Raw genomic sequence first — 21,006 nt, 5'->3', positions numbered from 1 at the left:
CTCTTTTTGCCCACCAAAGAGGGCGCTGTTGATTATCAAATCTGTGTACAGCATCCAGTGCAGGGGTGAGCTAGATTTTTAAAGGGCTTTCATAAGTTGCAAACAAAAAAACTGATGCCAATCTCACACAAACATATTGCATTTGTGAAGAAACAAGGCGTTCAAAAGTGTGATACAAGTTTAATTATAAAATAACGACGCATTGTATAAAAAACATCTTTATTGTTCAATGTTTTTGAACTACGTCATCACGTAACGTCCAACCGAACACCGTGTTTTTGTAATTAACAAAAAACACTATGTCTAGTTTTCTCCGTCTTCTTCTTCTGCCTGAACGTTCTCCGCCAATTTTGAGAAAAACTGAAACTTGTATGAACTTGAAACTTCTCATGAACATCAACCTCGGTGAGTAGACGGCACCGCAACTTTTTTGGAATGGTGACGTCATTGATGACGTCATTACGTTAAATAAACGTGAAATAAACCTTAAATAATTAGAAAAATCATATCTTCAAAACCAAAAGAGCTACGTTCAAGATTCTTTTTTTACATAAAACCTCTTATAAAGATCTACAAATGCGGTGCACAACGTGACCCCATTTGACCTTTACTTCCGGTCGAAACCGGAAGTTAAAGTAACAAATCATGTTATTTTGGGCTCTAGAGCCTAAGTGAATAAAAATATGAAAAAATGTCCAATGCATAAAATTTTTTTAAACTCAAGAGCATTCTAAAAATATAATGTGTGACGTCATAGCTACGTCACAACGAAAATGGTACACGAGGTCGAAAAAAAAATTATTTTGCTATCTCAAAAAATACAGCATGTACGGACTTGAAACTTACCACGTACTTAGACCAAAGCGTGTATATGACAAAGAACAAAATTTGGAATGATGACGTCATCGATGACGTCATTATATTAAATTGAAGTTTTTTATTAAAATACTCATATCTCCGGAATCAGATATGTACATACGTGATCTTTACACCATATGAAAGGTCATGAAGTATTTAACAAATCTTACACAGGGTGTGACCCCATTTGACCTTTACTTCCGGTCGAAACCGGAAGTAGTAGTTTGTTTTATAAAAAATCGTATCTGAATAATATTATTTTGTGTATTAATATAATAACTTAATTTTAAGGCCCTTCGACGATTCTACAAATGTTTACAATGTGTGACCTCATTTGACCTTCATTTCCGGTCGAACCCGGAAGTATAAGTTTGTACATACAAAATTGTGTATCTTATTAATGAAACGTGGTACATTAATAATCATTACATCAATTTTGAGCTCTCTGGCAATTCTATATGTTTTGCACAAAGTGTGACCCCATTTGACCTTTAAATCCTGTCAAACCGGAAGCTGAAGTTTAATATGACAAACCTTCATTTGTCCGTCTTCTTCTGCCTGAACGTTCTCCGCCAATTTTGAGAAAAACTGAAACTTGTATGAACTTGAAACTTCTCATGAACATCAACCTCGGTGAGTAGACGGCACCGCAACTTTTTTGGAATGGTGACGTCATTACGTTAAATAAACGTTAAATAAACCTTAAATAATTTGAAAAATCATATCTTCAAAACCAAAAGAGCTACGTTCAAGATTCTTTTTGTACATGAAACCTCTTATAAAGATCTACAAATGCGGTGCACAACGTGACCCCATTTGACCTTTACTTCCGGTCGAAATCGGAAGTTAAAGTAACAACTCATGTTATTTTGGGCTCTAGAGCCTAAGTGAATGAAAATATGAAAAAATGTCCATTCAAAATTGTGTATTTTATTAATGAAACGTGGTACGTTAATAATTATTACATCAATTTTGAGCTCTCTGGCAATTCTAGATGTTATGCACAAAGTGTGACCCCATTTGACCTTTACATCCTGTCAAACTGGAAGTTGAAGTTTAATATGACAAACCCTCATGCATAAAGATAAAAAAGTACAAATAAATATTTCGCCCGTCAGCATAGCACAAAAAGACAAAAAACCTGCACACAGTAATGACCTCCCCTCAACTGAGCTTTTCAAATTGCTCTAAAAGTGATTTATTGTGACCTCGTTTATTAACCCTTCTTTGTGTCCAAACCGGGAGTTCCAGTGAAATGTTTAGCGATTTACCGCCGACGCGTGTAAGTGTAGTGTAGCGAGGTCTGCACTTTAATAATGAATGTTGCATTTTCTAAATTATTCTGTCTTTATTGACATTCTTAGAATAACCATGTAGGCCTTCACCAAAATTAATTATACATCATCACCATACTGCAATTCCTAAATTATTCTGTCTTTTATTAGTGACATTCTTAAACTAAGCAAACTTATAACGAAAACCAAAATAGGTCGATACTACAGTACAATAGACAACATGTATTACAAACATAGAAGTTTGATTTTGTTTTGTATTAAAAGAATTGTCTTGGTGCAGAGGCATTATAAACAGAACACTTTATCATAAAATAAGTGTATTTATCTGAAGAATCTTTGATTAAACAAAGCTAATTCATTGTATAACATAAGAGGTTCCGAGATCTCATATTTTTATTATCCTTTTCTTTCAGCAATACTATTGCTGACAGAAAGGGATAATGTACTAAGTACATTTATTTTTGTCATGTATGAAATCATCTACATTTTAAGGAGAGATGTTGCAAGGTGACAATCAAGAAAACTACTTTGTGTACACGTGTACCATCTCTCCTGAATAGTAAAATTGTAATCCACATTCTGATGATTCCCCTACCAGAACTTGAGTCTAAAGTGCTGATAGTATGGACAGTGATGCTGATGATTTTTTTTTTTGAAGTTGCCAGAGACACAAAGCCTGAAAGCCGCTTTAATATGTGAGCTACAAATCAACTGTTTTCCAGGGGCCGTTGCCACTTATTCCTGGGGTTGAAACAGGGTTACCCTTTTACAGTCCATAAGGATGTAGGTTTGGGTTCTTTTATCACTATTTTCTATAGCACTATCTCCCTGACTTTTACGAAGCAATATGGTTAAGTACCTTTGCTCAAGGACACCAAGTGTCATGACCAAGAATCGAATCTACACCCCAATGACTAGACATCAGAACTTGAGTTCGATGTGATAAACCAGTTGGCCCTGTCTTGCCACGAGTGCAGGAATCTAAGTTCATCACAATTTATAAACATCACCATCATCATCAAGTGGACCAATCCAGATGCCATTGTAATAAAAAAGTTATAGTATTGTCACTATTTCTGATTAATGGAAACAGTAATCATTTATAAAATGTTGTAAAGACTGTAATCATAGATGGCCAGTTTACGTGTACTGAACCTTTCAAAGAGTACATCCTAGCATTGTAATTTTAATCATTCAGTGAAGTACATGTGTCATAGTTGCACATTTTAATAATTGTCAAACACACACTCTGACTCGGGTAAAAATAAATTGGTTAAAGATGTGCTGACTGTACATGTATTCACCAATCGGGTTGATTTGCTCATGAGCAGATCTGCCAGGAAAGCCATGAGTAGTAACATTTGAACTAACATTGTGAGTCAGGGACTAGAATTTGAGTCAGATGTGTTAATCGTTCCCATCTATTCAGTTTTACGTCCAAGAGCACAACAACCAATGTGTGTGATTTTAATCACCATTTGGATCATTCAGACAGTAGAACTTGAGTAAAAATTCCAAAATGTTTACCTAAACTGAACTCAAGTTGGGTATTTAACACACAGCATAGCTCACTATCTCCCCAGTCAACTAAACTTAAAAAGTGATGGCTCGTTAATTCAGGCCAGAAATCCGAACACCTCGAATTTGTTATCAAACAAATTCTTATGTCTAGTTTTCCTCGCGTTCTTCTTTCCCTGCGAACCTTCTCCAGCAATTTTAAACAAAAGTAAAGCTTGTACAAACTTAAAACTTACTATGTACATAGGCAATAGTGAGTAGACGAAACCGCCACTTTTTGGGAATGATGACGTCATTGATGACGTCATGGCAAGGTTTTTAAAGTTCAAAAACGACATTTGCTTTTCGCTGTATCTCAACGAATAAGAATGCTATGATGTTCATACTTGGGCATCAGATAGATAAAGACTTGGACAACATTTGAAAAGTTAACGCCAAAATCGTATGACCTTAACTTCCGGTCGTTACCCTGGGTCAAAGTTCACCTTCGCATTTTTTCATCAAAAAACAACTTTTGAGCTTTAAAGCAAAAGTAAAGCATGTACAAACTTAAAACTTACTTTGTAAATAGGCACTAGTGCGTAGATGAAACTGCCACTTTTTTGGATTGATGACGTCATTGATGACGTCATGGCAAGGTTTTTAATGTTGAAAAATTACAATTTGCTTGTTGCTGTATCTCAACGAATATTAAAGCTATGATGTTCATATTTTAGCATCGGATAGATAAAGACTTGGACAACATTTAAAAAGTTAACGCCAAAATCGTACGACCTTAACTTCCGGGTCGTTACTCTGGGTCAAAGTTCGCCTTTGTGTTTTTCGACTCGTGTTTTTTCATAAAAAAACTACTTTTGAGCTTTTAAACAAAAGTTAAGCTTGTATAAACTTAAAACTTACTATGTACATAGGCACCAGTGAGTTGATGAAACCGCCACTTTTTTAGAATGATGACGTCATTGATGACGTCATGACAGGGTTTTTAATGTTAAAAAATGACCATTTGCTTATTGCTGTATCTCAACGAATATAAAAGCTATGATGTTCATATTTGGGCATCGGATAGATAAAGACTTGGACAACATTTGAAAAGTTAACGCTAAAATCGTACCACCTTAACTTCCGGGTCGTTACCCTGGGTCAAAGTTGGCCTTCGTGTTTTTTTCATAAAAAAACAACTTTTGAGCTTATCTACGGCATAACTCAAGATTGAGATCGATTTGAACCTTGAAACTCAATAGATAGTTGAACCTTAGTATTTTTAAGACAACACAGGCCTAATTACGTCATAATGACGTCATCAGGTATTGAATAACAATAAAATGTGTAAAAATCATATGGCGCGAAAGTTTTTTGGTGAATTCCCAACAGCGCTCTCTTTTTGCCCACCAAAGAGGGCGCTGTTGATTATCAAATCTGTGTACAGCATCAAGTGCAGGGGTGAGCTAGATTTTTAAAGGGCTTTCATAAGTTCAGACAAAAAACTGATGCCAATCTCACACAAATATATTGCATTTTTGAAGAAACAAGGCGTTCAAAAGTGTGATACAAGTTTAACTATAAAATAACGACACATTGTATAAAAAACATCTTTATGGTTCAATGTTTTTGAACTACGTCATCACGTAAAGTCCAACCGAACACCGTGTTTTTGTAATTAACAAAAAACACTATGTCTAGTTTATTTTGTCGTTATTCAAGATGCTAAAACGAGTATGCAAACACGGTATCTCTGTGGCTCATAAACATCAGAAATGGTGTTTTATCATGGGTCAAAGAGACACCAGTTTAAAGTCGATAAACCTTGCCAAGCAGTTTGCTAAGGAGTTTTCGGGTCAGTTACCGGAAGAACCTGGGGCTCAGTTACCGGAAGAACGTAAAAGAGGTAAGCTTTTATCCTGTTAATATATCATTGGACAAATTTCATTGTCATAACCAATGAATGTTATTGTTATGCCAGAATCTGCATGAAACCTGTTTTTTCTCTAATGTACTGAGGATCAAACTGTTTCAAGTACGGTATATCCCTGGAATGTTTTTGTCCGAACTGAAGTTAAGACGTGAACTGTGATAGTTGCGATAACATAACCCTCCCCCGACGGCTTTGAAAGCAGAACGAAACTCATAGAGTAGTAGTACTAGTACTACACCCTGTACACTGATCATTATTATTATATGAATTCTTTTAAATTTCATCTTCAATTCAAAAGCGATTAGTAATGTAATGCCCCTTTCTTCATATTAAATTTGCTAAAAATCAAACTGCGCACTTTCCATGATTGAACATAAGATTTTTTTATTGTTTTTTTCAATTTGTACCCAACTCAGGGAGTGGCAGCAGAGCAGCTCTACCAGGTAAATTTTTATCGTTTACGCATAGATTTACCTGGTAAGTCTGCTGCCACCTAGCGTCCCAAAAGCCCGGCAGCCCAGCTATATTGACGGGCTGCTGGGCTTTTGGTACGCGAGGTGGCAGCAGACTAAATCTATGCGTAAACAATGAAAATTTACCTGGTAGGTCTGCTCTGCTGCCACTCCCACTCCCTGAGTTGTGTACAACTTGTGCCTGCACTGTACGGTAAGTCCAGGCTCTGTGGCTGGTTTAACATGTGATGCCTATAATTCTACATGGTTGTCATGGTTGTATTATTTTTATACTTTAGGCTACTATGTGCGACATGTTGTAGCAGGGTGTGTTGTCGGAGTAACTGCTGCTGCTGCAACTCCATTTGTACTCACTGCTGTAGGATTTACATCAGGTGGAATAGCAGCAGGATCCATTGCAGCATGCATGATGTCTTCTGCAGCAATTGCAAATGGTGGCACTATTGCAGCAGGAAGTACAGTGGCTGTTCTGCAGTCAGTTGGAGCTGCAGGGTTAGGAGCTGCAGGTACTGCTGCAGTTGGTGGTGCTGGTGCAGCAGCTGGGGCTGCTGTTTCTGGTGTAGCAGGTTTCTTTCAGAATTACTTTAGAGGTAGGGTCATAGATTGGTTATTGTCTGTCGAATCCATCCACATTAAAGCCTGGTTCATACTTCATGTGAATGAGCATGATACGAATTATGATGTCCCAAATCCGCAACAAATAATTTCCAACATTTGAACTATGCAAAACATTCACTGCGAAAAACAGCCATGTGACAAACCAACTGTATTCATATTCTCATGAAAACAAAATTATTTAAAAAACATTAAGTCATGGCTATTGTAGCCTACCTTACCTCAGTAGAAAAATGAAAACAAAAAACACAAACAAACTTAACTTCATTCGTTTCATTTAAACAGTGAGTTTTTAATACTTATCCATCATTTCTGTCACAGATTCATTTCTTATTCTTTTCTCCTAGGACATGGGGACTCTACAATCAAGAAAAAGACATCCAATACAACACAGGATGAAAATAATAATGATGATGATGAGGATGATGATGATGATGGGGAAGGTGGGAAGGATGGGGGAGGGGGGAGAGGGTAGGTATGGGGGGGGTTATGATTGGGATTGGGATGATGATAATGATTAGATTAGATAAGATTGGATGAAGGAGGATGGATGGGGTTATGATTGGATTGGGGCAATGATTATGATAAGAGAAGATTAAATGAAGGAGGGGGCTGATTGAGATGATAATTGGCACCTGTACATAGATGGTTTATCTTATAGTTATAAAATTACCCTAACCCTTATACGCAGACTGTATCTAGAAGTACATCGATCAGTTGTTATTTATGTACAATACAACCAAATTAAGGGCATTAAACGAGTATCCTCCAATTGCATTGAAGACTACATAATTGTTGCCAATAAACTTTGTCCAGTTAAAGACAGTGGACACTATTGGTAATTGTCATACACCAGTCTTCTCACTTGGTGTATCTCAACATATGCATGAAAAAACAAACATGTGAAAATTTGAGCTCAATCGGTCGTAGAAGTTGCGAGATAATAATGAAAGAAAAAACACCCTTGTCACACGAAGTTGTGTGCGTTTTAGATGGTTGATTTCGAGACCTCAAGTTCTAAACTTGAGGTCTCGAAATCAAATTCGTGGAAAATGACTTCTTTCTCGAAAACTACGTCACTTCAGAGGGACGTGTTTCTCACAATGTTTTATACTATCAACCTCTCCCCATTACTCGTCCCCATTACTCGTAATCAAGAAAGGTTTTATGATGATAATTATTTTGAGTAATTACCAATAGTGTCCACTGCCTTTAAAGGATTCAACGAGTACTATAAAAATGTCTACTCTGACACATATATTTCTTCTTTCAGAGGTTTATTTACAATAAGGTCTCATATCAAAACATTGAAATGTGAGCTAAACCAGATTGAGTTGGGGGGGTATAAAAACAGCCAAAACAGTTGCCTTTTGGTTGACTGGTCTTCCTTCCTGCCCTGCATGTCAATATAGCCACAGTACAATGAGGCTTGTTATGGGTTCATTAGATTGAGACTCAAAGGAAAGAGGCAATGACAGCCTGACTTGCCTAAGAACTCTTTGGGTCATGTTCAGTCCAAGTAATGCTTCAGTACATGAGTTATATTATACACTGTAACTTGTCAATAGAGGGTGGTATATAAGATGAGTGGACAACAAGGCTAAAATAAAGATCTTCAAATCAATAGCAATTAGGCCTATTTCAAAACCACCGACTTTATGAACAGTATTTGGTTTCTTTGTTTAAGTTTTGCAAATGCGAGGTCCTACACGAGAAGTGACTTTAATTAAACGGTATGTGTTTCATTTAATGATATTATATGACAGAGTTCCAATTGAGTACTGCTTATTGTACACTATCATAATTTGTATTTTGACAAGGTCCACACTGTGATGAAAAATCATCTACAAATTATCATTATATAATATCTGCAGTCAGCAAACATATGGGTGTTTTTACCCTGAGTCTTATTGTTTTGTTGTTTGCTGTCAATGAAAACAATGAAATACGTACACATTCTGTTTTGGACTTTTGTTATAATTTTTGTTGAGAAAAATAAAAGAAACAAAAAAGGTTATTTGAAGTCGAGTTGTTATAATAATCATGTCTCCTTACCTTTAGTCACCTCTCTGTACTAGTATGGCATGAAGTGTTAATCTTTCGGAAAGATTCCGACATCTGAAAGAAAAATTACAAACACTTATTAACAAGTTTTCTGATAGTTCCCTAGTCTTGGTTCAAGACTCTCCTGGATTTGTCACAACTGGGCGCGCTATCACCCCCAACGCGCTATCAACCACGAACCGCTATCACCCAAGAACCGCTATTACAGGAGAGTCTTGGCACATTCGTTAAATCTCCCCCCAAAAAAAGGGGCGGGCTCTGCGGGAAACCTACGCACGCGCATTATGTTTCCCCCCGATTTTGGGGGGAGATTTAACGAATGTTCCAAGACTCTCCTGTGATAGCGGTTCGTGGTTGATAGCGCGTTGGGGGTGATAGCGCGCTTTCTTGTTACAAATCCAGGAGAGTCCTGAACCAAGACTAATAGTTCCCTTGACACTTAGTGTGCTACTGAATGCTAGCAGACGACATTAATTTCAACGTTAATAACTATTCTTGCCCTCTAGAGGGCTCTGTACACGTACAATCCGCACCAGACTAAAAGCAGTTGCGTGGTTGAGACAGTGGAGACCGTCTTGTAACTACTACCGATTGTACACACGTAACAATGAACCATGCCTATGTCAAGTGCCGCGATTTGGGGGTTACAATTTGATGAAAAATGACTTAATTCTTTGGTCTTATTCAAGATGCTAAAACGAGTTTGCAAACACGGTATCTCTGTTGCTCATAAACATCAGAAATGGTGTTTTATCGTGGGTAGGGGACCAACAAGAATGCATCATTCAACTAACCTTAAGATGATTTCAAGAAGGTAAGACTAGTGAGTGTTGTTCCGTCCCAACTTGATAATCGTCCCCAACTATAGTTGGGACTGGTCCCAACTTGAGTGTTAAAGTTGGGGCATCCCAACTATAGTTGGGACAATAATTGGGTCGTCTTAACATTTTCATCTGGTAGTGGTAGGGATGGTCTCAACTGTAGTTGGGACAGTCATCATGGTCATTGGTACAGTTCGGAGTTGGGACAGTCATTACTCTGGTTGGGACCCCCAGTCCCAACTACTAGAGTAATGATTGTAAATTGTCCCAACTGTAGTGGGGATAGACCAAATTTATTTTATAATATTTTGGATAGCTTTCCGTATGGCGCCACCGCTTTTTTACAATTTTTTACAAAACGGGATATCTCATTGATTGAGGCAAATAAGATACTTTATTATTTCATATCGAATGAAAAAGTGGTGGCGCCATACGGAAACTTTTCCAATATTTCGGGTGCGTTCATTTACCTTCCCTGGGTCGACCCTGGTGTGTGGCGTTTTTTTTTCTCCAGACGAACGTGGGTAACTATCTGCGCACACTCGTCCTGCGAAAAAAGCCACACACCGGGGTCGACCAAGGGAAACTAAACGAACGCACCCAATATTTGGTACACTGTTAGAAATTTGGGCAAAAAATTGCCCAACTTATTGCCCAACGTTGGTACAATAGTCAGCTTCAACATCTATTGGGCAATTATAGCCCAACGGTCGTTGGTCAATGTCATTGCTTAATGATTGAGCAAACGACCTACACATAAGTTGGGAATTTACTTCTGCCCAACCTTTGGTTTGTTTTATATGTCCAAGGGTTGGTAATAATAAGTCTCCCAATACTTGGGTAGTAACAGTTACACAAACGTTGTATAACCATGTTTGCTCATATATTGGTCAACCTTTTAGAATAACTGCTTAGTAGTTGGAATATGACTATGCAATAGATGGGCAACCGTGTATCCAGATAATGACCACTTGTTGGTAAATTTCCGTTGGTTTTTGTAAATTGTTGGGCACAAATCCATTACTAAAGCTCAGTTGTTGAGACTAGATTGAACCAAGTTATTCATCCAACAGTTGAGTAATTAGCACAAACATTAATGAAAGACTTCAGAAAGTACTTCTTTGCTTTTCCTTTTTTATTTGTGAACATCAAACAAGCAATGAAACAACGTTTTTGCACAAATAAATACAAACATAGGCTATTTTACTCATAAAACCGTTAAAGCTGCTGACTTAAACGCCCCATCCCCCAGAAAAAAAATCAACGGAAAAAGCCTGTTTGTTTCAAACTAAAACAATTTTTTTGAATCTGCTACTTTTACTCTCCGACTACAATATGACTGCGTAATGATCAACTTGTTAGGTAGCCTTATATACTTGTAAATGGGTTCAGCAGACATTGCTGCAGTGACTTTTAAAACAATGAGAGTTATTGTGTAAAGCAAAGTACTTCAATTTGATGACACTTGCATGACAAGTCAGACAGGTCGGACGTTACTGGGATGTACACTTTCAAAATGTAATATATTTACTCATAATATTGTTTCATACCAAAGTTAAGAATCTGCTACTATTACACACCAACTATAATAAGACTGCCTAAGGATCAACAACAACATATTTTTTTAAAACAAAGTTTTATAATGTGATTCTCTCACACACCGACTACAATAATTATAACTTGTTAGGTAGCCTTTTATACTTTTAGATGGGTGCAGCATTACTGCAGTGACTTACAGCACGTTTTAATGTGCAAGATAAGCCATTACACCTCTCAGTGTGGTGGTTTCTCTCGATTGCACACCTTGCTGGGTGAACACACACGTTTCAAAAAAAGTCCATACCCCTGGCACTGAACTTGGTATTTGCAGTCCAGCACATAGTGTGCCTTGTAGTACACATCTACTGCTTTCATGACTGATGGTTGTGGAAAAGCATTTCTTGACTCCAGATCAGCGCTGCCTAATGATAGCACAAAGGGCTGGGGATGAAGCTTTGTGTCTATCCTTCAGTTATTGTGGCTTGATTATATCCTGTGGCATAACAAGAATAATAAATAAAACTTGTTAATATCCTAATACTCAGTTCTTAAGATATAGCGCCTAATATAACATTCAAATGTCAAGTAAAGTGATCATTAGTATTTTATTTAACAAGAGGATATACAGAGTTATTTTTTTGAGTTATGAGAGCTGTTTAAAGCGCCTTGTTAGGGTTTACAAGGTGACGGCACAATCTGAAGACAACCACGCACGAACATAAGGACAGATCCGTATACTGAGAAGAGTAACAGTAATTTACTAGTAGGCATGTGTGTTACTATTATTTTGTGTTGGGTTTGTAAGAATTGTAATTATTTCTGAAAACAAATGATTCATGAAATTGGGTTTTCAAAACATACTGGAGTCATTTAAATAAAACAAATTCAGATAACAGTTACATAGAAGACCAAAGCAAGGCTGCTTGTTTTCAGAGAAATTCATCACTTACCCGTTGAGTGTCGATGGATGATTTTGGGAATAAGTTGCAAATTATCTGCCTCGGTCAGCACCTTCATTGCCTGCATGTCGATCTCATTATCTGTATATGAGTTGTAAACAAAAATAAATTTAATTGCAAAGCTGTTACGCATGGGCATAGCTATCCTATCTTAAAAGTAGCTGTGTGTAACTATGCACTGCTTCCAATACTCTTAAAACTAGTGTCATTATGGTAAATTTAAGGGTCCTTTTTTTTTTGCTTCGATTTTTGTGTTCCCTTTTTATCAAGAAGTGGTCATTTTGTTTCCAAATTGTCAGCATCAGGGAAAAATAGGGACATACCCCGGTCCCAGGTCAAACAGTGTCACGTACCCCCACTGCTTGGTATAGGAGCACATGCGCCCACTATTTAGGGAGAATATAGTTGGCGGTGCACATGTACCCAACCCTTGGGGAGATCAGGAACATGTAACCCAACTTTTTTAGATCAGTAAGCAAACAGTTGGGCAAGATAATAGCATGTACTCAACGTTTTGGAAGAACAGAACCGATTACCCATTTTCTAAGGAGAAAATACCAAGTCTTTGGAGATAATTAAAACAGTTTTCCCATTCCTTGGGAAGAAGAGGCCTACCAAACCCATGCTGTTTTAATTGCTATACATTACATGTTCACCCAAGTTCATCTACATGTTTTATATCAAGGGATATTATCAATCAAAGTTAATGATAAGGGGGTTAACTAAGGATACTATTTGGACGTTATATAGGCTACTACTACTACTACACAAGGGCTAGGCATGGCTGTGCGTGTGGCGTCGTGTGTGTGTTGTGTGTCGACGATGTCCCTGAAACTGCAATAACGTGCGGTAGGCCATGCATTCATAGCTCAAGCCGAGTTTTCAGACAGGCCCACACGTTCTTGATCTAAATCATAATAAGAACATGTACTTATAAACTTTAGAGATACATTTATCAACTCTCACCTCAGAAAACGTCCGTTAGGGAGCTAACGCCACACTCCTCCAGTAATCTCAACACTTGGTGGTCAGCCATCATCGACGTCGCATTATAACTTTCATGACTTGGTAATGAGCGCGTGTGCGCACGATAACAAGGTTCACAACAAAATGGTTAACGTCACACCCTTTCACGCCACAATGCCCATCTGCCGGGAGTGTTTCTCCAATTTCTACCCAGCAATTCGTGGTTGGATAAATCTAATAAACAATACCAATTAATTGGACAATGTTTATCCAACAATTGTTGTTTAAACTATACTCAACGTTGGTAACTTTTTTATCTTAACCAACCCTTAAGTTTACTCAATAGTTGAACAAAAATTTACCAACAAATCACAAATGGCGTTTACCCAGCGATATTTTGCCCAGCTCTTTTAACAGTGTAGGGATGGTGGGACAGTCATTGGTACAGTTAGGACAGTCATTACTCTAGTTGGTTATGTTGGGACAGTTAGGACAGTCATTACTCTAGTTGGGCATGTTGGGACAGTTAGGACAGTCATTACTCTAGTTGGGCATGTTGGGACAGTTAGGACAGTCATTACTCTAGTTGGGCATGTTGGGACACTTAGGACAGTCATTACTCTAGTTGGGCATGTTGGTACAGTTAGGACAGTCATTACTCTAGTTGGGCATGTTGGGACAGTTAGGACAGTCATTACTCTAGTTGGGCATGTTGGGACAGTTAGGACAGTCATTACTCTAGTTGGGCATGTTGGGACAGTTAGGACAGTCATTACTCTAGTTGGGCATGTTGGGACAGTTAGGACAGTCATTACTCTAGTTGGGAATGTTTGGACAGTTAGGACAGTCATTACTCTAGTTGGGCATGTTGGGACAGTTAGGACAGTCATTACTCTAGTTGGGCATGTTGGGACAGTTAGGACAGTCATTACTCTAGTTGGGCATGTTGGGACACTTAGGACAGTCATTACTCTAGTTGGGCATGTTGGTACAGTTAGGACAGTCATTACTCTAGTTGGGCATGTTGGGACAGTTAGGACAGTCATTACTCTAGTTGGGCATGTTGGGACAGTTAGGACAGTCATTACTCTAGTTGGGCAGGTTGGGACAGTTAGGACAGTCATTACTCTAGTTGGGCATGTTGGGACAGTTAGGACAGTCATTACTCTAGTTGGGCATGTTGGGACAGTTAGGACAGTCATTACTCTAGTTGGGCATGTTGGGACAGTTAGGACAGTCATTACTCTAGTTGGGCATGTTGGGACCCCCCAGTCCCAACTGTAGAAATAACTTGACTTCGCTTGTTCATTCATTGTCTTGGCCCCTAGGGGTAGGCTAGGCATGTTTTTTTGTTTGATGCCCACAAGTTCATCTCTATTTGTACAAGTAGGCTCAAACGCATACCACTGTAATTTTCAACATAAAACTATATCAAATTTAGAATTTCTTGAGAATAATTAATTTACCCACTCAAACCCTTAGCTACGCACCACCACGCTCTAGCCACAAAAATACCGTCCCTTAAACTACACTGCAGACTAGCTTACACCATGAGGCACTGTTTAATCTGTGCTCACACAACTAGCACACAGTAGTCTGGTTCCCTGACCAAAGATTCCTTGACGTCCCTTGTTAGAACTCTTAGGTCAGGTATCATCCACGGTTAAAAATAGAGCATGACGCAACTTGTCAGGGTCGGGGGTCATCTCCAGGGAAACCATGTCTGCACGTACTACTAGTTGCGATAACGTAACCCTCCTCCCAACGGCCGCCAGGCCGGAGGGTTACGAGATTATTTTGATCGTCAATTAATTACAATCTGGTTCAACACGTATAATTTCGACAGCTAGTCACCAGATTTTGCCCCATTTTTACCACTTTTAAAAATCATGAAACTTAATCCTCAATCAATGTCTAACTCTAATGAACACTCACAAGTCAAAACACCTTTGAAAACATATTTTTTACAAAAACTTACCAGATCCCGGAGCGATTTCCCAGGTTTATATATTTTGAACTTGTCGCATCGCTTTGCAAACGCTTTATTTAGGCACAACGCCTGCATTGGCAATAACTGGCATAAAAACTCCTGGATCTATGGCCGACAGGACTGACATTACGAGTCCGTACCGAACATCAACGATACTGTCCGAATGTTAACGACAACACGTTCGGAACATTTCGGATAACTTCGAAAGAGGAGGAATTCCTCCTTTTTGGTCGTAATTTTGGGTGATACCGGACCCTAAACTCGACAGAGCCTAGTCGTAGATTTTTGGGTCTGGGAACCAGACTAAGCACACAGCAGCAAAAAACAACCCTGGTACCACTGCAACGCACTGGTACCCTGAATTATTGTCCCAACTATAGTTGGGATGCCCCAACTTTAACACTCAAGTTGGGACCAGTCCCAACTATAGTTGGGACAATTATCAAGTTGGGGCGGAACATTATTATTAAGAAAAGAATAGTGTTTGTTTTTATAGCTCCATGGTTCCGCTATCGTCTCCCACGACCGAACAGCGGAACGAACCTCATTTCTAGGAGAACACACAAGGGAAGACACAGCTCTTGTTGTTGGTGAGCTGTGTTCGTTTTACCATGTTAACGTCGGTCTTTTAAAGATAGTCAAACAAAAACATCATTTAAAACTATAGAGAGCCTTACCTGAACCAGCCCTACAATCGACAGTTGCGATAACGTAAAACCCTCCTCCCGACGGCGGAGGAGGGTTATGTTATCGCAACTAAACCAGCCCAACAAACACATGACAAAAGATTCAGAAAAAGACATCTCAATTCAGTGGTATTATAATTAAAGAATAGAGATGGTAAGAAGAAAAGTAGAGTAGAGTGAAGCTTTTATTTCAGTTTCACAGAAGAGCACATTAAACAGATTCCCTTTATTATTAAACCTATAATGGTCAGGGACTCTGGCTGAACGGGTTCGGCTGACCTGAACTACTTGTGAATTGCAACCCTCATCTCTTGACAGCCTGAGGGAGGAGGGTTGTTACGTATCGCAAGGCTGAACAAGGTAATTGTAAAACAAATTGCTTTGATTTATTGAAATATTTGTACTCATTGAAATGTTTACCTCCTCGACTGTCGTCTATGTGAGTCTGATGAAAGACAACATTTCTAAAATAGGTTTGAGAAAGTGGTTGGGGTAGATAAAACTCCTGTGTGGCATTTGGGTTCAGTCTGAATTTGGTCCACATACCTATAATATTTGTAAGAGTAAAATGTAATTATTGTTTCTCAACTATATTCTCCCTTTAGTCAAACGATTCTCAACTGAATCTATTATTTGAAGTGCCCTTAATTGACAACGTAATTTACAGTTGCACTTGATTTTCTCCTGTATTTATTGATGTCATTTGATTTGACTTTAAACAAAAGATTGGAACAAGCATCTTATTCAACCCTTGGGATGCATCGGTCCCTGCACACAACAGTGGTTGAGGAGGAGATATTGAAGTTCCGTAGACTGTCTGAATCTTGGTGGGATGAGAATGGTGCATTCCAGGCATTACACAGCCTCAACGATCTACGCATACCACTCATTAGAGATGGTCTGGTCAGAAAAGGTCAAGGGTCAGGTCAAACTTTAGCCAGGCCACAACCACTCACTGACTCTGTCATCTTGGATGTTGGATGTGGAGGAGGAATTCTTTCAGAGGTGAGTTTTGTCGAGTAATATTTGGCACCCCCATACCCTCTCACACTCGGCTATATTTGCCATTGAGTTGATAATGTATTCAATTGCAAGGGTTGTTTATATGGTGGTGCAAATGCATTAACCACATGATTGCATATTGCAGGCTGGCATAGTGCACCTATCATTCCAAACCATATCGGATGATATTAAATAGTCATACAGTAGGAGGGGTGACCGTAATGTGGAGATGCATTCACCACATGATTGCATATTGCAGGCTGGCATAGTCAATCAATCATTGTGAAAGCCTCTGTGACTGGCCCAGACTAGACTATGCTTGACACTTAATCCTCAATGACAGGCTTTGCTCCGAGGACAATTTACCTGTCATCTAGCATCCTTAAAAGTTTCCCATTATCAAGATGTAACTATTCAAAACTCTATTGACTAATATTTGCAGCCATTGGCCAGGCTAGGAGCAAGAGTGACTGGTATTGATGCTGCATTGGAGAACATTGAAGTGGCTCAACAACATGCTTCTCATGATCCTTTGTTACACAGAGGACTGAGGTATATGTGTATAACAGCAGAGGAACTATTAGAGACAGAGAGAGGTGTGTTTGATGCAGTTGTTGCGTCTGAGGTGCTGGAACATGTTAGTGATGTAGAGGGGCTGGTAGCGACGTGTTCACAGTTGACTAAGGTTTGTTCAATTTTAAAATTACACAGTCACTCAAGGCACAGCAATTTTTTCTGGTTAAAGGTACTTCTATAAGGAAGATTTAAATTTGTATGGAACTTTGCAAATGACACCACATCAAAAGTATGGCATTTGCTGTGAGTGCTGTGGGTTATTTCGAGGACTGGTCACTGGGTGTGAGGGTAGAAGATTGGAACAAGTGTGGGAGGGTTGGCAACTGCATTAAGACCATAAGGGTTTTGCATTTTGCTATTGTATCACAACCATTGTAGTTTAACTCAATGCATTGCTTATTTAACAGCCTGGAGGTTCGATATTCTTCACCACTATTAACAAGACGTGGCTGTCCTATGCTTTAGCAGTAATTGGGGCTGAGGACATAGCGAGGGTTGTACCACATGGCACTCATGACTGGACTAAGTTTATCCCTCCAGATGATTTGCAGAGGTTTCTTGAAGCAAGTGAGTATATTCTTCTTATACCCTTTTACTATCCCTAAACTCTCCTTGCCACAAAATACCACAGGAGACTGTGGAGACTAACTAGTCCACAGTACACCAAGCCACAGGGTATCCCATAATATCAGCTGTACAAATAGGAGAAACCTATGCATCCCCAGGCCTGGAATTTCATCTTTAAGTGGGCAAGGCCATGGCATTGAAATATCTTAAAAGTGTATGGGAAACTTTTGATGGGACACTACAGCCTACACCAGGGGCAACGTACAGAGGCCATGACCTCTGTGGTCTCCGTCTGGCACCAAGTGTATTTTGTGCCAGTCTGTCTGTACACAAAACAAACCCTTGTACCTAGTGCTAGTCTGGATGGTATGGTACTTTGTGCCAGTCACTGTCTGTTGTACTCAGACACAAAACAAACCCTTGTACCTAGTGCTAGTCTGGATGGTATGGTACTTTATGCCAGTCACTGTCTGTTGTACTCAGACACAAAACAAACCCTTGTACCTAGTGCTAGTCTGGATGGTATGGTACTTTGTGCCAGTCACTGTCTGTTGTACTCAGACACAAAACAAACCCTTGTACCTAGTGCTAGTCTGGATGGTATGGTATTTTGTGCCAATCACTGTCTGTTGTACTCGTACACAGAAGAAACCCATGCACCCAATGCTAGCCTGGATGGTATGGTACTTTGTGCCAGTCACTGTCTGTTGTACTCGTACACAGAAGAAACCCATGCACCCAATGCTAGCCTGGATGGTGTGGTATTTTGTGGTATGCTGTGGTACCTGTGTATAGAAGGGTTAGTTGAAAACTAAAACACTGATATTTAGAAGAGAAAATTCTTACACATCCTCTAGTTTCAGTTAACACGCCACATTTTGATGATTCCTCCACATTATATGGTTATGTTAGGTGCAAACAATGAAAACCAGTTTCTTGTTTTGTCAGAGATTTCTTGACATTCCTATGGCACTTTATTTTGAATGTTTGTTTTTATCAACAGATGACTGTAACATGAGATTAGTGCATGGGATGATTTTGAATCCAATCACAATGCGCTGGTCATGGGGGTCTCCCAAGGCATGTAACTATGCCATCCATGCTATCAAGAATGATAGATCACAAACGGACTTTGATGAAATTGAGGAAACACAAAGTTGACTCCATGGGTCAGACTCTCCTGAGATGATTTAAGAATCCTCCAATGCGCCAACAGAGGGCAGTATTCCACACCAAACCTTAACTTGCTGTACTTCACTAGCTCCAATCAACCCGAGGATCATCTTGAAGACAGTATACAACATGCAGAAAACCATGAATAATAAGTTTCCATCTTCTGATGTTCTCGACCTCGGCCAACCCTTGCAACAGGGTCTCTTCTGGAAGTCCAATTTGGTCTTCCCTTGCACTACCAGGAGGAGTACCGGGACTTTGCTTCCCTTGCACTACCAGGAGGAGTACCGGGACCTTGCTTCCCTTGCACTACCAGGAGGAGTACCGGGACCTTGCTTCCCTTGCACTACCAGGAGGAGTACCGGGACCTTGCTTTTGCTCAAACCATGGAATTCTTTATGTCCATCTGGAAGGCTTCATCTCTTGAGCAGTTTAAGGGACTCTAAGAAAAACTATAAATACAAATAAATATGAATAGTAAACTTGTGGGTACAACCATGAGTAAGATCTCTTTTGAAGGAGTGGTGGCTCTGAAAAGAGCTGGTTTGGTCTCGACGTTTCGAACAGTACACTCGTTTCGAACAGAACAGTCTTCAGGAGAAGCGACTCTATTAACTACCAGTCAAGAACTATCGATCACCATCCAACCTGCCAACAGAGGGCAGTATTTAATTGGGTAGTGCTATCTACCACAGACAGTCCTAAAACCACAAGGCTGATGATAACAACTGACTGTTAGCAGCTGTCTGCCTAACCAATCAATCAATTGTTAAATTAATAAGGCGCTAATCCAACAGTCATTGGTCATGGCGCTGTACAATAAGCTAAACAAAAACAGTTTCATTCTTCATAACTACTACAGTAGGCACACAAACTTCCAGCAGAGTTTTTAGTGCAGACAATATAAACAAGTACATTTTCCTACTTTAATTAGCAACCAAATTTGCTTACCAGTGAATGGGTTTAAAGTCCAAGGCTAAGGCATAATAAAAGAAATTGTACATCAGCCCAACTGGTGTTTTACCATTGAAAAATAACAATCAAAACAAATTTTATATCAGACAAAAAGAGTGTAATAAATTTAATGTGAGTTTTGGGATGAAATAAAATGTAAAATATGTAGACCGTATTGAATGCGACTATATCATTCAAATAGCCTGTCCCACAACATGGCGCGGGGTGTGCGTGTGGGCGGTACGCTGCATGCTTCATTGATATATGCATTTAGACACACCCATACAGTCTGCCCTAACATATGGCCACTTTCATAGCAACAAAGGAGTTATTTGATATTGTCTATTGTTTCTGTAACTGTATTGAGAAACAATAAAATAGCATATATAGAATGTTTCCCAAGGTAAATTTGAGACATGTTTATTTCTTGCCCATTATAGTTATTTGATTTTTGCAATAATAATAATAGCAAAACTGTACCTTGCACATAAATCAAGTGATAGAATGCCTTTTGTGTTCACAATAGGCACTAGGCTTATAACAGGATGAATAGGGAATGATGAAAAAATGAGTTTTTGATGTGGGACAAAGACTCCGACTTGGAAAGCCACAGAGGGAGGGACATTACCCCAAAACTGATATAACCAGGTCTTTTATACCAAGTTAAAAATTTATTTTGCAATTATCATGTTACTGTGAGGTCAAAGATTATCCCAATTGATTCCAATTATTTTCATACCATGTCTTATGACAACATGCAGTTCCAAGCACAAGTTCGTCCCTCACGTCCGTCCATCACTTTAAAAACGGGCTCAAACATCTCAAATAAATCATTTGTTTGTACTTTTTCTCTCAAATCATATTATTTACAAATGTTTATGTTAAAAATTATTTTCCAAGATAGACTTTATAAATGTTGTTGATTTTATAAATTAGTCTCATAATGTGTCGTCCCTCACTGGAAATCATTGTCCTTGCATTTGTAAAGAGCCCCCTCCAGTTTCTTGAGTGTAACCGACTTTTAATTGTTGACAATTC

At 38.9% G+C, this 21,006-nt stretch overlaps 3 protein-coding genes across 4 annotated transcripts; 2 read left to right on the top strand and 1 right to left on the bottom strand.

Annotated features, from left to right (window-relative positions):
* Positions 1–2,650: 2,650 nt before the first annotated feature.
* Positions 2,651–7,146, top strand: LOC117296747 (interferon alpha-inducible protein 27-like protein 2B). The gene is made up of 5 exons (XM_033779791.1): positions 2,651–2,712; positions 5,087–5,111; positions 5,487–5,556; positions 6,335–6,646; positions 7,019–7,146. The coding sequence occupies exons 1-5, from the start codon at positions 2,651–2,653 to the stop codon at positions 7,144–7,146; spliced, it is 597 nt and encodes a 198-aa protein (XP_033635682.1).
* Positions 7,147–9,321: 2,175 nt separating this feature from the next.
* Positions 9,322–20,365, top strand: LOC117296374 (ubiquinone biosynthesis O-methyltransferase, mitochondrial-like). Of its 2 annotated transcripts, none has more exons than XM_033779252.1 (5): positions 9,322–9,549; positions 16,422–16,701; positions 17,141–17,383; positions 17,682–17,841; positions 18,845–20,365. In XM_033779252.1, the coding sequence occupies exons 1-5, from the start codon at positions 9,425–9,427 to the stop codon at positions 19,000–19,002; spliced, it is 966 nt and encodes a 321-aa protein (XP_033635143.1). In that variant the 5' UTR covers positions 9,322–9,424; the 3' UTR covers positions 19,003–20,365. The 2 variants fall into 2 exon arrangements, with proteins under 2 accessions (XP_033635143.1, XP_033635144.1); XM_033779253.1 differs by lacking the exon at positions 9,322–9,549 and adding an exon at positions 15,577–16,056.
* LOC117296375 (putative uncharacterized membrane protein YMR173W-A) lies at positions 10,330–14,657 on the bottom strand. The gene is made up of 3 exons (XM_033779254.1): positions 13,021–14,657; positions 12,046–12,135; positions 10,330–11,588 (listed from the first exon to the last, which is right to left on the bottom strand). Exon 1 carries the CDS (start codon positions 14,361–14,363, stop codon positions 13,494–13,496), a length of 870 nt encoding a protein of 289 aa, XP_033635145.1. The 5' UTR covers positions 14,364–14,657; the 3' UTR covers positions 10,330–11,588; positions 12,046–12,135; positions 13,021–13,493.
* Positions 20,366–21,006: the final 641 nt, after the last annotated feature.

This window comes from Asterias rubens, chromosome 11 (assembly GCF_902459465.1).
Source record: "Asterias rubens chromosome 11, eAstRub1.3, whole genome shotgun sequence".
Lineage (NCBI taxonomy): Eukaryota > Metazoa > Echinodermata > Asteroidea > Forcipulatida > Asteriidae > Asterias > Asterias rubens.
The sequence above is the reverse complement of the archived record's forward strand: the minus strand, read 5'-3'. Positions and strand labels throughout refer to the sequence as shown.